Raw genomic sequence first — 15,513 nt, 5'->3', positions numbered from 1 at the left:
AAAACTAACTGAAAAACTAAAGAAAATAAACCCGATGGAAGTGAGAGCTGGTTCAAATTTATATTTAATTGACATCTGATAATATTTTTGTGATTCCCATCACCTTTTGCTACCTCTTGTGACCCTGTATCCGGCAATATAACTGTCTTTAATATGATGATGATTTAGTTTTAAAGAAAAGAAGAAAAAAAGTTTTTATTGCATTTTAATAGTCCCAAACGAGAACAAAGTCTAATAACTACAAAAGGCAACTGTTCCTGTTTGGTATAGAAAAAAGTTTTGTTTTAATCGGAAATAAAAAAAAGTATTTGTCCCAAGAAAAACTCATATATAGATATAGGAAGATGTGGTATGAGTGCCAATGAGACAACTCGAGATCTCCACCCAAGTAACAATTTATAAAAGTAAACCATTATGGGTCAAGGTGCGGCCTTCACAACACGGAGCTTTGGCTCACACCGAACAGCAAGCTATAAATGTCTTTTTACATAAGATGAATGGTTGGTGCCTTTATACGGAAAGTAGTTGGGGATCGAATATTTCCCAGGGGTAGGATAAGGAATCAAAGCTTTGCGTGAGGGATATATATATAACATATTCCTGAATTAAAAATTATTTTAAAATAGAAAATTTCAATCAAAAGGCAATATCCGTATTTTCCGATTGCTATAGCGGCGCTTGAGAGGAGTGTTCTCGATCCCTATGAAAAGTAAACCTGACCTGTTTCAGTATTGTACAAATGTAATAAACGAAACTCCCTTATAATAATGCTATATATATATTATATCTATCTCTTTTTGAAAAGATATTCAATACCTATTGTTACGCAACATCATTCCCAAAAAATGGGTACAATTACAAAATTTCAGTGTCGCCGGCAAATAACCACAAAATGCAAGCTTAACATATGTCACAGATAATCTTTTTCGTGTTCTAAGTGATTAATATGTATACTAAAATAAAATTATATTCTTTTGTGATGTATATCGTAAATATATTTGTGTGATTTTCTATTCAATATACGGAAATCACACGAATTCCGAATGTCGTCAAGAAAAACTCCAAATATCGGTGTGAATTAAAATACTTTATTTCGTCTAAATCATGATTAGATTTGCTTTTTTTATTTGACACTATATTGATTTTTATCCACAAAAATATTTTACTTAGAATCAAAAGTTATAATATATACACTTTGATTACCCATTAAACCAACGTCGCCGATAACCGTATAACCTACCGTAACGTATCTTTAGGTACAGTCAAAACATATTTATATGATTGGAAATCATGCCCAAAGTGACTTTAAGCAAAGTTGATACATCAAATTTTAAAATCCTGACTTTGACTTTTATTGCAATGAAACGAAAAATAAAAAAAAATCTTCTCTTTCTCTTTTTTTCGATTGTCGCATATAAGAATCCAACCTACGTAACGCGTATTTTGGAACGCACTAACCAAGAACAAATCAAAATGATGATTATTTCATTGAAATCACCCATAAAGCTTCTCAATAATCAGTTTTGAGAATAATATTAACAATATTATTATTGTTACATATTTCCATGTATAATGTAAATAAAACTAACCTCCGTTTAAATAACCTCCGTGACGCAGTTATTTACAGTTAAGTTGTCAGACTTTTTTATCAGTATCAGCGGCTGCCGACACTGCCGAAAGTCATTTCTGTAGCAGACATCATTTATTATAAAGAAAACCGACAAACAAAATACAGAAATTGAGAAAAAAAATGTTGTTTTGAGAAAGGTAGGTTAACTTGTTTTTTCCCTATTATGTGAGCAACATTATAAGTTTAATAAACGTTATATCAGCCATTTTCTTAAGATTTAAAATAGTCTACAACACAACTTGTGTAATTACGACGACAATCATAACTTTAACAGCGGTTTATGGCAAACATTTTCAAGATTATTTAGGACTCATCAATGTAACGGAGGTTATGTAAATAAAAAAAATCTAAAGATGCATGTAAACACGATCATACCAATTGAAATTCTTGTACATTGTTATAGATACCAAATCAGTTTATCAATTATCACTAATAAAAATCAAAAGGTGATGTCAATCATAGACGACATCATTGATTTACGTTACGGAGGATAGAAATTTAAGGAAAAAAAGTTTTTTTTCTCTAATAGGACTTTACTCTTTTTAGATAACGATTTACTAAGAAAAATGTTTAATTCTGTCTTGTTTGTCATTTAAAGGTAAATTCCGCGATTTTTTACTTATCATCTAATTATGTTCATCTTAACATAAAAAACACATTTGCAAAGTTTTAAATTTATATTCCTTCTAATAACGAAGAAAATCAAGTATTTGTAACTTTTTTAGTTGAAACCTCAAGTGGGTCGTGACGTTTTAGACCGATTTGTTGAATTCTGGGAAAAAATAAAAACTGTTTAACTCTTATAGCTTATCGACAATATACATAATTAAAAGCGCACAGCTGACGAATGGTCGTAGTTATTAACCACAATATAAGAATGAACGAAAATGAATATGCATATACCGTTTTGTATTGATTGAATTAAACTCCCGCCACCTATAAAATGATCTCTAGTAAATGTTTTCGAATAAATTTCATTAATTATTGTTGAGATTTTTTTCATAAAATATTTATTGAACATTTTTACTGATATTGAACTGAAAATATTTTAGTTCTATCTATTTACCGTTATTGTTTTGATAATCATTTCAATGCAACTAATGTGTGAGCAGAGTGTGAATATTAATTTTGTAAAGGTCACTGTATATTTCTCGGCTTGAGGTCAATTCGTTTACCTTCTAGCTATTTAGCCGCAGGTGTGAGTTCAAGCGTACACAGGTATGAATGTTGTTATTTGGAAAGGATAAACAGAAAGGATTAGAAAGAGTATGCTGTATTTAATACACTAAGATTTAATACACAATGAGAATGAAGATACAATAATTAAATTGTGTAAATTAATTGAAAATAAAATTCAGATTCGTAATTCCGAAAGTATAAAAATAAAAGGAAACAATTTTTGATTACTTTCTTAGCGGCAATTGGCGTAAAGATTCAAATATGAAGTAAAAAATAGTAGTTTTAATCTTTAATAAAAACTAAATGCAATATTACCCAATTTGATATACCATTGCACATCTGTTTGATATCATTGACTTTACTCGCCGCGATATAGCCTTTTTGTGCTAATGCGGCGTAAAGCAACCAACAATCAATCAATCAATCAAAAATTGACTTTACCGGAATTTCTTAACTTGTATTCAAATCTGGCTGTGTTTTTAAAAATGCTAATAAAACTATCGCAATTTTAAAGATTTTAATTGAAAAAAATTACAACATACAACATGCATGATTTTTTTTAGTTTCTTTTTAACATTTCATTCTTACATAATTAAATTCATTAGACATTCATTTACATGAACTTTTTGTGAAAAGAATATCAATTATCTAAGCTAAGGCATTATTTTTTTTGAGGATTTTTGAGGATTTTTTTTTTTTAAAATTCTATGATAATATTTGTGCAATGTTGAACATGATAGCCGTCATTAATCCAAATAAGTAATACAGTAGTTGTAATAAAACTTATATTTTAGTCATGCATAACTGATATTGACGAATTTAGAATTATGCTGATAGTTCGTCCATACATCGTTGTTCTTGAAACAATCATTATTAGTATACATGTAAGTTTCCTTACGTATAAGCGCCATTGAGGATAAGCTCCAGAGAAAGCAGACTAGTAGCGTTTCGTTCGTTTGTTTGTTGGGAAAGGAGAGGAAATGCAACCACTTGTACAGATAAACGACAGAATTACCATACAAGCATTTATAGTAAACACAATCAGAAAGAGTTCCCATCGTTGGACGGGGAATATGAAGGCTTCCAAGAATGAACAAGTGACATGTCTAACTCTGAACAGTTAGAAAACGGACTATCGACATCGACCGCTTGTTCTTGATATTGAAACTGCATGCATATATATACGTATACGTTTATGATAGTGATGAGTTCTTGTGTCTGACAAAAACTAAATTCCTTCATGGTTATATTTTGCCATACGTTTATATTGGTTTGTAAGGTGATTACTCAAAATCGTTATTTGAAAATCCTGTGTGTGAGATGTAGATTCATTTCAATACAGAAATTTCGTCTATATATTAAGTTTTACAAGTGTATAACACGGAGAAGCTCTGAAGGTACATTACTCCCATTTTGTTTGGGTGTGAACCATCGATGTTTACAGCAATATCAAAGAATAAGATGATGATGGTAGAAAGAACTATGGGCGTCATGTGGCAAATATTACATGCATATCGGATCATGAGTTGTCAATCTGTATGAAAAGATTTCCAATACAACCATATTATTGAGAAGGAATGTTTACATGCTATACTCTCGTACTATAGTATTACAGGGTTCTTGATGCGTTCACCTTATAGACACACATCTTTTTAACGATGTTTAAAAAAAAGACAGAACCAATTTAATGTCATATTTCCGTATTTTTTTTTTAAATATAACTAAAAGTCTTTTATCTGACAAGAATACTCCTATTTAGCGGACAAGTAATTTATTCTTTTTTCTGTTATTGAATACCAAGAAAGAAAATAAATCCCGAAATTAATTTGAAACTTTGATACTCAATAGTTTCCCAGCAAAATATTCACATCCCTTGGGGGTAATTAGTGTTCGTCCAGTGGCATATATAACAATTGTGATGACAAATTCCTTCCTTTGTTCGAGAACAATCTTATTGAAATATAAATCTGTGATTTTACTATGTCCACAACTTCAATGAACTAAAGCAAAAGTTATACATCGACCTGTATTTAAATCAAATTGGTTCTCTTCTTCTTCTTCTTCTTCTTCTTCTTCTTCTTATTCTTCTTCTTCTTCTTCTTCTGGTAGACAATAGTCTATCGACATTCGATGATTACATACTGTTGGCATACGTGGACTAGTCTATTTTCAAAACTTTTACCCCAATTTATTCAAAATATATGTTTTTTTTCTTATGTTCAATTTATACATGTATATATTTTAAATTGCGCTATAGTTCCGTAACTTTCTACCCAGTCGTATAAACAAATCGTCGACAAGTGCGTACATTTTTTTAAATCAATATTTCTGGTATGTTCCAATCTGTCCTTCACTATTGACAATGAGTATATATTACATTTTCCCAAATTCACCCTTGGAAAAAATATTTAAATAGATTTTAATTTCATCAAATCTTATTTTTTGGGTATTATTTATATTTCTATGAATAATATTCTTTACACCAGAAATGTTATTTATAAACAAGCGTATGAGTTTAGTAATGACAAGTAAGACAGAGTTGTATATTATACATCTGATAGTTCAAAATGGAAAGTTATAAGTTTTCGGTCGTGTACACTGATCAATACCTCAGAAGTGAAACGATGCATGAACTTGCAAGCCCGACAGGAAATCGCTTGAATACCTGGACGTGTCACCTCACACCCCTCACAATACCTTTGGAAGTAATACCTTTAGCCGGTGCTATTATAAATAATAGGGTTTTTCCTGGAAAGCTGTATTATGAAACTAAAATATTATACAGCATAACATTTCATTAGTTTAAATCTATTACTAAATAAGTTGTGAAAACTACTTATTTGAATTTTTTTAAACACTATATTAATTCAGACCTTAAAATTGGTATTTACTTTCAATATATACTAATAATACGTATAAATCAATTTGCTATGGTGGTAAATGTAACCCATTTCACATGAGCCTGGATTTAAATCTTGTGTTTTTCTCTAATGCAATTTTTAAGATGACTTTATACAACACTAACCTCCGATACGTTCATACTTACCTTGTCTTACAAAAAATGCTAAAACTAGAAAACAACTAAAATGGTGTAAGTAAAAATTAAAAAAATGACAGACTAGATATAGACACAGAAGAAAACAACACTCTCTCTCTGCTCAGTTGAAAATTATTTTTTAACAGTGTCTACATTCGAATTGTACCCATTTTTTGGGAATGAACAAATACCGTAATATTTCATTAAGTTGGAAAAAACTGTGCTGAATATTTTTCCCGTTTGAAAGTAATATTAAAACAAGAATACGGATGCCCCATCCGCAATATTATTATCTATATTAAGAGGACCGTGAAAATTGGGTAAAAACTCTAATTTGGCATTAGAAAGATCATATCATAGGGAACATTTGTACTAAGTTTCAAGTTGATTGGACTTCAAAAACTACCTTGACCAAATATTTTAACATGACCTCAACCAAAAACTTTAACTTGAAGCGGGAAAGACGGACGGACGGACGAAGAGACGAACAAACGGACGAACGAACAGACGGACACACAGACCAGAAAACCGTGATAATGCCCATAAATGGGACATAAATAAACAATAAAAAAGTATTACAAAGAAACGTTTGTTGACAGTATGGCTAAACAAGCATTTAACATATGTCCAGCTGTTGGAATAATGTTAAAGAAAAACGAATGTAGGACAGAAAGTCACAGGACAAAAAGTCACAGACAAAAAGTCAAGGACAAAAAGTCACAATTCATTTTTTCTGATTATTTTCTTTGAATAGAAAACGCTTATTTCTACAAAAATATTTTTGTATTTTTCTTAAACTATTGTATATAAACCAACTTTTTAAACAAAATATATCAAAAAAATATCATAGATTATCAAATAATTGTTAAAAAAACAAAATGTCAAAGTGACTTGGCACTTAAATGGCTTCATGGTGCCAAGAAAAACATCTTTTGCATGATTAAAATTAAATAAATCTTCATTTTTCAAGTATAATGACACATTTCCTAAACTTTAATATGAATATATGTATTTAAAAGTAAATATTTCAAGATATATTCTTATATTTTAAAACAATTGTCAATAAATTATTTGTGACTTTTTGTCCTGTGACTTTTTGTCCTACCAAATTTGTGACTTTATGTCCTGTGACTTTTTGTCCTGTGACTTTCTGTCCGTTTACCAGAAAAACTGGTAGATAGATTGTCTCGTTGGGCCAAATGAACAAACATTATCACGATTTTACTTGACACTCGAAATATCTAATTAATTTATTTTATATATAACTAGAGAAGACAAAAATATAAACTTGTATACGATCAGCCTTTTGAAAGAAATTCTACTATCTACATACTTAAAAGATAAAATCTAAGCTTCAGTTGCATTAAAACAAGGAAAACAGAACTGCTATAGGGGTAAATTCAGTAAAAAAATCTCCCATTGACTTTAATGGTAATCTATGATGTATGGAATTAAATTCATACCTGATTTACCTGTAGAAATTGGAAACTTTCATATAACATTCATGAAAGTACAAATGTAGCCCTATCTTTTGCACTAATAAAAACATAGGGTCATGCGGCATTTTTGGGCATTCACATGGCCTTGTTTACAAACAATGTAGATTCGCACTGAATTCCTATACTGACCCCCATTACTTTTCAACCCTGTAGGAAAAAAAATTAGTACATTCAGCATTTTTTTTTCTTTTTTTTTTCAACTCTAGTTTTGATCCAACTGCCAAAAAATATTTATTACAAACATTATCAACCAATCAGAAGAGCATATGACTTCAGTGTTATACAGAAAGCTCTCCCCTCCCCTAAATGGGCGGTCCCTGATGACGTATATTTATTTACTGAATTTACCCCTATTAGAAATGCACAATGAACCGTTTTAACATTTGGGTTATCTCCCGTTGATCATATTATGAAGAAGAGAAGATGTTTATTTCCATGCATTAAACGGGCTCACAATGAGCATAGTACGATATATGAAATAAATAAGACAATAACAAAAAGAAACAGCAATAGTCTAGTATACATACAGTTTGAACGTATGTATTTACATTGACATTTTGTCTAATAATTGCAAGTGAATCTGTACAACAACGTTGTTTCCAACATAATATCTAATAATTTTAGATTACTGTACGTCCAAGTTTCAGTCAATTTATTTCTGTATGCCATTTTTGAATTAAAAACATTTAATAATGATGTAGTTCAACGACCCAATGCACCACGAATATGTATTTTCATTAAATTTGTCAAATGTATTTTCACCACTGCCCAAAATTAACTTTAACAATAGCGATACGAAAACAGAGATATGGCATATAAAATGACAATACATCCAAACCTGTTTATAAAGGTAACCATTGGGACAAAACTAACTTGATAAGAGATTTTACCATTAGATCGTGGTTCGTTTTACATATGTATTTCTAGAAGTAATTTTCTACATCAGGGAAAGAAGAGGATGATCTGACAAACACTGGTTCATGCTTATACAATGTTATAAGAGAGGACATTTAATGTAGATTTGACAATAAATTATTCGCAATCCTTTACATAACCTTCTAACACAGTTGATGAAGTTTGACATGACATTGTGTTATGCTTTAATTAGTACATGCTGTTAAAAAAAAACCCAGTTTATAAAATAGAATAGAAGTAACTAAGACACTAGTCAAAAGCCATAAATAATTCGAACAATTATAACTATGTCATTAGTTGATTAGTTGATGAAAAAAAAAAAAAAAATCATCCATTTCATTCATTCATTCAACAAAAGAGACAGCTTCATGCTCAACAAGAAAAACAAATAAACACAGTCCTTAAACCCCTTTACAGAAAAACAAGAACCTCTAGCTAAAACCCAGATGCTCCAAGATCTTTAAGAGTTGTTGCTTAAAAACATGTATTTTTACTAAAACAAATGATCCTCCACCCTGAATCAAAATTATTGTAGACTGTTTTAGCTGTTTTTGATAAACAGGCGTTTTGGACCGTGATGGACCATCTTATTTTTGGTCTATATTCTTTATGTTAAATTTTAATGTGAATATACTTAAACATTTTCCTTTCTTTTCGCTTATATTATATTCATGGTCTTGCTCTCTTATCCAAACTATATTCTAATAGCTGTTGTAGATACATGCCTCCAGTCTGTGGGAAAAAAAGGGGGGGGGGTAGCATGCATAGAACAAATATTTACGGAAAGAGTTAAAAAATCAAAAGGAAAAACGGACCTTTACCTATTTTGGTCCAATATCCAAGATCTAAGTAAATGGTTAAAATCAGCATACCTCATGAATCCAATTTTTGATGCTTCAGCATTTCAAGGAACCCCATGAATTTATTTATAATTGTTGAAATCAAAGAAAGTTTAATTCTTGTCCCTGATTTGGACCAACTTGAATGCTGGGCCCAAAATCCAAAATTTAAATACAGATTTAAATTTTGCATTTAAAAGAACCCCTTTTAATTATGGACCATGATTTGGATCAACTTGAAAAATGGGCCCAAAATCAAAAAATAAATCTATCACTCCAATTATAATTTTGGTGGTTGATAATTACCACATGTTTGCTATCTTGATAAACGGTGAAAATTATTGCATGAATAAATTAAAAGTAGTTTCAATGTTAATGAACGGACATGTTTGGCACCAGCCCGCCCGCGTACATCCCCAAATCAATAACCGATTTCGAAAATGTGTACATATTATGTAGTTAATTGTAAAAATCTATAATACAGTAACACATTGTGCGTAGTTTTATAGGAAGAATAAAAGTACATTATTATCCAAACAAAATAATATTTGCAAATCTGGACCCTAACCTATTAGGATCAAGAAGAAATTAAACATGAACTCCACAACAAAAATAAAATACCACATAACAACTTTCAAAACACAATAATTTTTTTTTTAGTTATAACGAACTGTTTGTGACAACTCCTGACTAAAATCAATTGAACAGACAGAATTATAATTTACACTATTACTGTTCAAAGGGAAATAAGTAAAAAAAACCAAGAGACCAAATGACATATTTAGAAGTCACCTATAAATTCCACCATTTCTGTTCAAAGGGAAATAACTCAAAAATATGATCAGAATCACTTTTGATACTGAAAAAGTCTACAACCCAACAACGAGAACAGCTAAAATCGCGAAAATTAGACTTGACTTTCATTAAGTGACAGGAGACAACTTATCGTAATTTGAAAAAAATATAATCAAAGCGTTTTCATGTTAATGAACGAACACTGTTTGTCAGCTCCCGCCTGCCGTACATCCCCAAATTAATAACCGTTTTCTTTCAAAAATCCATTTATAGGCGAAGAAAAACACAACAGGTACTTCATGGAATACTGAATTCAGGTGCTATACACAGATGGATATATAGATTCTATCTTAATCTCACCTGGTCCAAATGTCCAGTTGACCTATTGTCATCATCTGGCGTCCGTCTTCCATCACCTGTTTAGTTTTGACAGCTCGGTCTACTCCACCGAAACTACAATGCCAATATAAACAAACGTAATTATATTAAGCATATCAATCTCCTTTCTTTTTATTTTACAAAACAAACATGGTAATCAAAATCTTGGTCGGAGAGGTAAAAATTCTTTAAGGAAAAGGAAGGATAAGAATCATTATTTGCATCTTGAAATCGCCTAAAATTAAAAAAAAAAACAATTAACCATTTAGAAAGAATACTTTAATAAATGATCTGTACCTTTAGTGTGTAGCAATCTTATTTGAGGTCTTTTAAAAACATATCGAAATTGATTAATTATATCAGACAGAATTAAAAAGTATAAAATAAGCATAAATAACTTACAAAAGTTTGTCTTCTAAAGGATGCTATTCAATTAACAAAAATTTTCCTTTTTTTTCAATTCAAGGTGCTCTAAAGTTGACTTATCAAACGGTTCTTTCAAGTTATGGGGGAAAATGCAAGGACTGGTACATACACGTTGCAAATTGAATCATCGATTGAAAAGGGTTACAATCTCTGTCAAATAACGAACGCTCATTCGCACTAGATAATTATGTGGGTTAAACGTCAATGCAAATAACTTAAAGATGTAAAGTATCAGTAAGATTTGAAATATTGATAGGTTGATCAACAATCAATAGTTCTTTTGGAAAAAATAATGACTTCGTAAATTTTTTTTGGGCTCTGTATATCTTCGCTATCCAAGGATTACGATCCATCCCTTGACTAGTGAAGATGATTTCTGTGGTTGCCTGTGTAATGTATACAATGACGCAACGATGTATTGCATCTCATTGTATTAAAAAAAAAATTGGGTATGGAAAATATCATTACCACGACGGACGTGTTTCTTTGTTAGTTTTTCGTTAGTAAGGCTAATTGATAAAGACAATAATTTGCCCCAAGTTTACAACTACCATAACTCAATCATTTTTTTGTTAAATTGATACAAATTTTATGAAATACCTCTGATATCTTGTCATACTAAGTTGTTGTATCGGCGGAGTATGGGCTCTACTTCGATGACTGTGTTTGTGTTTTCTTCTTATAACCGTTCTGAAATATTGTACACTGCATTAAATGGTGTTATTCTGATTTTATAGATAATACAGAAATAAGAAAATGTGGTATGAATACGAATGAGCCAACTATTCAACAGACACAAACCCATGAATGTGACCAATGGAAGCCACCATACGGCCTATAATAATGCACGAGGAAAACCACTGCCATATGGAAGATATAAAACGCCTCCGCATGAAAACGTTTGAAAGAATTCAAAGGAGAGTACTAGCTGCATAATGAACTCAATAAATAAACGAAATATACATATATTATGATGTCAGACAGCTATCAACGACAACCACTGAAATACAGGCTTCTGACTTGGAACAGGCTCATCAAGAATATGCCGGGAAGTTTTCCAATCGTCATTGCATTGCTGTCATGGTTCCACCGACGAAAATGTTATTGTGATATTTAAAAGGGAAGACATTTATTACAATGTTATTTGTTCGTGCATATTTATACACGTTGAGGGTCTTGGGAATTTCAGTCCAAACATTAGCTAACTATTGGACCCCTTTTTACAAAATCCTATATCCGAACACAGTAACGAACTACAAATAAACACAAGTCAGTGGCGGATCCAGAACTTTTCCTAAGGGGGGGCCCCGCTGACTGACCTAAAAGGGGGGGGGGGGGCGCCCTCTCCAGTCATGCTTCAGTGATTCCCTATATTATCAACCAAATTTTTCCCACGAAAGGGGGGCCCGGGCCCCCCAGCCCCCCCCCCCCCCCCCCCCCCTGGATCCGCCTATGCAAGTATGTAATTTTGATATATCGAAAATGACTTGTGGCTACTGAAATTTACTCGGGCGAACAGTTTAAGCCTATCAACTTACCCATACAAGAAACTACAGTTACCAAAAACATAATCCTTTTGTATGTGTTGACAGAATATCATTCTATCCACACTAGATAGTACTTTGCATTGTGCCATTTCAATTGTGATCCCTCGTACAGTATAGTTTACTCTATAAGTTTTTAACCGCACAACTTTATGTTTTATAAATAGAAAACTATGTCTCATGTACATGTATTAAAATAGAGGTTCCGGTAAGCTTTATTGTGACGTAAAGTTAACTATTTATAAATTGTTATACAAGACTTGCGATTTTTAAAAATAGCATATTATAAGTCGTATAAGGCCACATTCACATCAAACGTCATGCATTGTATCCTGTTTACGATAATCATAATTTCATGTGGTGAATTCTGTTTTAACATTAAAATTTGTTCTCATCTGTATAACAGTTTTTTTATACTAGCTCATGATATTTTTTTCAACCGAGTTAACTACATGAAGTGTAATATAGGTCGGGGCTGTGTTATTGATTTTTTTTTATTATCACTCATTCATTGCTGGAGAAAAAAAATATTTTAGAAAGACAGCAAGAATATCACGGTTAAGGCGGTAAATAAGTAATTCAACGTTGAGTTTCAAAAATAAATCTTGTGTCTGTGTGTAATTGTCACCACACCGCCAAAAATATCTTCAAAACATTAGTTTGTCATCCACTCATGCATGGTCGATGCCTTATGAAAACCGTTATCCTGATCCGATTACTTATTCAGTTCTTGGGAAGTTATGATGATTCAGCCGACAGTGCTGGAAAACCTTGCCAAAGTTTGTCGTTCGTTTGTTTGTAATACAAGATGTACCCCCTTGGAGCCTATGCTTAAAACAATTTGCTCGTTAACTTTCCTGAATCAATCAAAAGTGGATTTTGTCTGTCAAAGTAATTTGACTTGAGTGATGCAGCAATGTCAATAGATATATGAATGATAATAGTTGGTCAAGTTGTCAACACATAGCCCTACAACCCCAGCTTGTCTGGCAAAACAGCCGTTGGCCACAGAGTAATCTCGGACTAGTCAACACACCTACTCCCAATTTCTATTTATACTAATTTTAAATACCTTTCAGATTTTGTATCACATCTTGGTTGTATTGTTCCCATCATGCTACGACTCTCGTATTGGTGGTTCCTTCTCAATATTACTCTGAAATATTTCATTTTTAATAGTATAGTCATTTTAATTAATTGTGTGGTTTATATTTTTACTCAAAGATGACTTGATCTAAAGATTGACAATTGTTATTATTTCTGTAATGTACTATTAATGATGTACATGTATACATGTATATATTTATATATTTTTGAAGTTGTTGACATTTTGCATTGCAGTTAAACTTTGAAAGGGCAATCATTGTAATTGGTAACTAAGCAATATTTATATTAAAAAAAGAGCCACCAACATTAAAATACGATATATGTTTATTTTCCGTGAATACGTTAAACATGTATAAGAAAAAATAACCAGAGTACTTTCCAATAAATGTGGTTTTAAATGCCAGCATTTATCTATAATATTGACAGTTAATAAGAGTAAGGCTGACAAAGTTAGGGAGCTACCATTTGATTTTTATGGGGGGGGGGGGCTAGGATGAAAATTTTTGTCCTGCCTTTTTTTTTAGCTGTAGTCTCTGTCCTGCCTTTTTATTTTTCACTCTGTTCTGTCCTGCCTTTTTTTTTTTAGTTTATCCTGACTTTTTTTTACCTAAATTGTCGTCCTGACTTTTTTTTTTTGCAAGTGTCTCATCCTGCCTTTTTTTTTACTCAAAACTCCTGTCCTGCCTATTTTTTTCAAATTTCATCCTAGCCCCCCCATAAAAATCAAATGGTAGCTCCCTTAACACTTTATTGCTTTCTTTTAAGGGGAGACAATTTACCAATTTGTTTAATATACATTTTACCTAAGAACGATTTCCACCTCATCTTTCTAAACTAGAAAACTTGAATCCTTTGTGTGTGTGTGTGTGTGTGTCTAAAATTATACGAAAGTTTGCTTTTTAATGCATATAAATGCAAAGCATTCTCAAAAAAGATATACGAGTATAATAAGGAAACGTTTATCGGAGGATACACATATGTGAGTGAAACGTCAAATTGAATGAGGTTCCTGAATAGACAAGCACATGAATACAGGACGGTGTTGAATTGCTCAGCTCCCCCTTTTTGTATGAGTGTCTATATCCATTATGTACATTGCAGTTTATATTTTTTGTGATACCTCAACAGTGTGATGGTAATACTACAGGAATTTAACTTACCTATGTAAGACATAGAAGTTACTAAACACATCTTCTTTCATGTGTTTTTGTTGTACTATTCCTCTATGCATATCAGGCCATACTTTCCACATATACGGTTTTTGTTTTTTTATTTTGCGCAAAACTCGTTTCCTTTGTGATATATACAGTTCAATTTAATGATAATAGATTTATTCAAACTACTCTATGTGCAACTTATTGGATTTCTTTTATAATCGAACCTCTCTTCAAAATAATAAAGAACTTTAGAAGTAGGTATAATAATATATCGCTGTTCCAGAGACGTATTCTATATGTTTTCAAATAGTTCAAAAATTGTCTCGATTTTGATGAAACAAATTCCAAACATTGTCAAGCACAAATACACAATACGAAAATGTATTTCCATGTGTATTCCAGTTTAAACTGGAGCCATATTCCTTACATTAATACCAGTTAAAACTAGAATAGAAGAAACTATGTTATGTGTTTCATCGATTTTTTTCTTACGTGTGCTAAAAGAAAAATAAAAGATTCAACTATTCAAAAAAGGCATTAAATTACTGCGTAGGACATGCACCATTACCTTACAAATCCCGAAATGTTGACCCAATGCAAAATAGATTTTTATGAAGTACAATATTAGCCACGGTTCAACTTCTCAAAATGTCGGTCAAAAGTTCAGTGGAGCTTATTTGTCTATTTATTAATCATACCGGCTTAAGATAATTCTCTATAGTTACATTCATTTTGATTATTATCTGATATATTGATGCAACTTAAAGGCAAATATTTTATTGATTTGATAAAAGTTAAACCTAGATTTTTTGCCATTATCGACCAAAAAAGTAAAACGAAAGCTGCAAAGACACTGAACAGACCCCTCCCCCCTCCTTCCAACTCCCGTCCCGCTTTTGTATGACTGCAAGTTATGTATAAGTTTGAACATGTGATTACAATAACAATATAAATGTTCAATAGTCACGATGACATAATATATATATATATTTATTAGTAAAAAAGGG

The 15,513-nt window shown here is 31.5% G+C and overlaps 1 protein-coding gene across 3 annotated transcripts in view; it reads right to left on the bottom strand.

The window, feature by feature from the left end:
• Positions 1-14,971, bottom strand: part of LOC139530025 (choline/ethanolamine kinase-like) — a 36,650-nt gene extending 21,679 nt beyond the window's left edge. Inside the window, exons 1-4 of one of the 3 annotated variants that reach the window (XM_071326059.1) lie at positions 14,510-14,971; positions 13,315-13,398; positions 11,299-11,388; positions 10,255-10,347 (exon numbers count right to left, since the gene is read on the bottom strand). In XM_071326059.1, the coding sequence (XP_071182160.1) occupies positions 10,255-10,347; positions 11,299-11,388; positions 13,315-13,398; positions 14,510-14,601 (359 nt within the window). In that variant the 5' untranslated portion in view covers positions 14,602-14,971. Of the gene's footprint in view, positions 1-10,254; positions 10,348-11,298; positions 11,389-12,236; positions 12,468-13,314; positions 13,399-14,509 lie in introns of those variants that run through there. The other 2 variants (XM_071326060.1, XM_071326061.1) reach the window with 2 other exon arrangements.
• Between the last annotated feature and the right edge of the window lie 542 nt (positions 14,972-15,513).

Source organism: Mytilus edulis, chromosome 7 (assembly GCF_963676685.1).
Source record: "Mytilus edulis chromosome 7, xbMytEdul2.2, whole genome shotgun sequence".
NCBI lineage: Eukaryota > Metazoa > Mollusca > Bivalvia > Mytilida > Mytilidae > Mytilus > Mytilus edulis.
The sequence above is the reverse complement of the archived record's forward strand: the minus strand, read 5'-3'. Positions and strand labels throughout refer to the sequence as shown.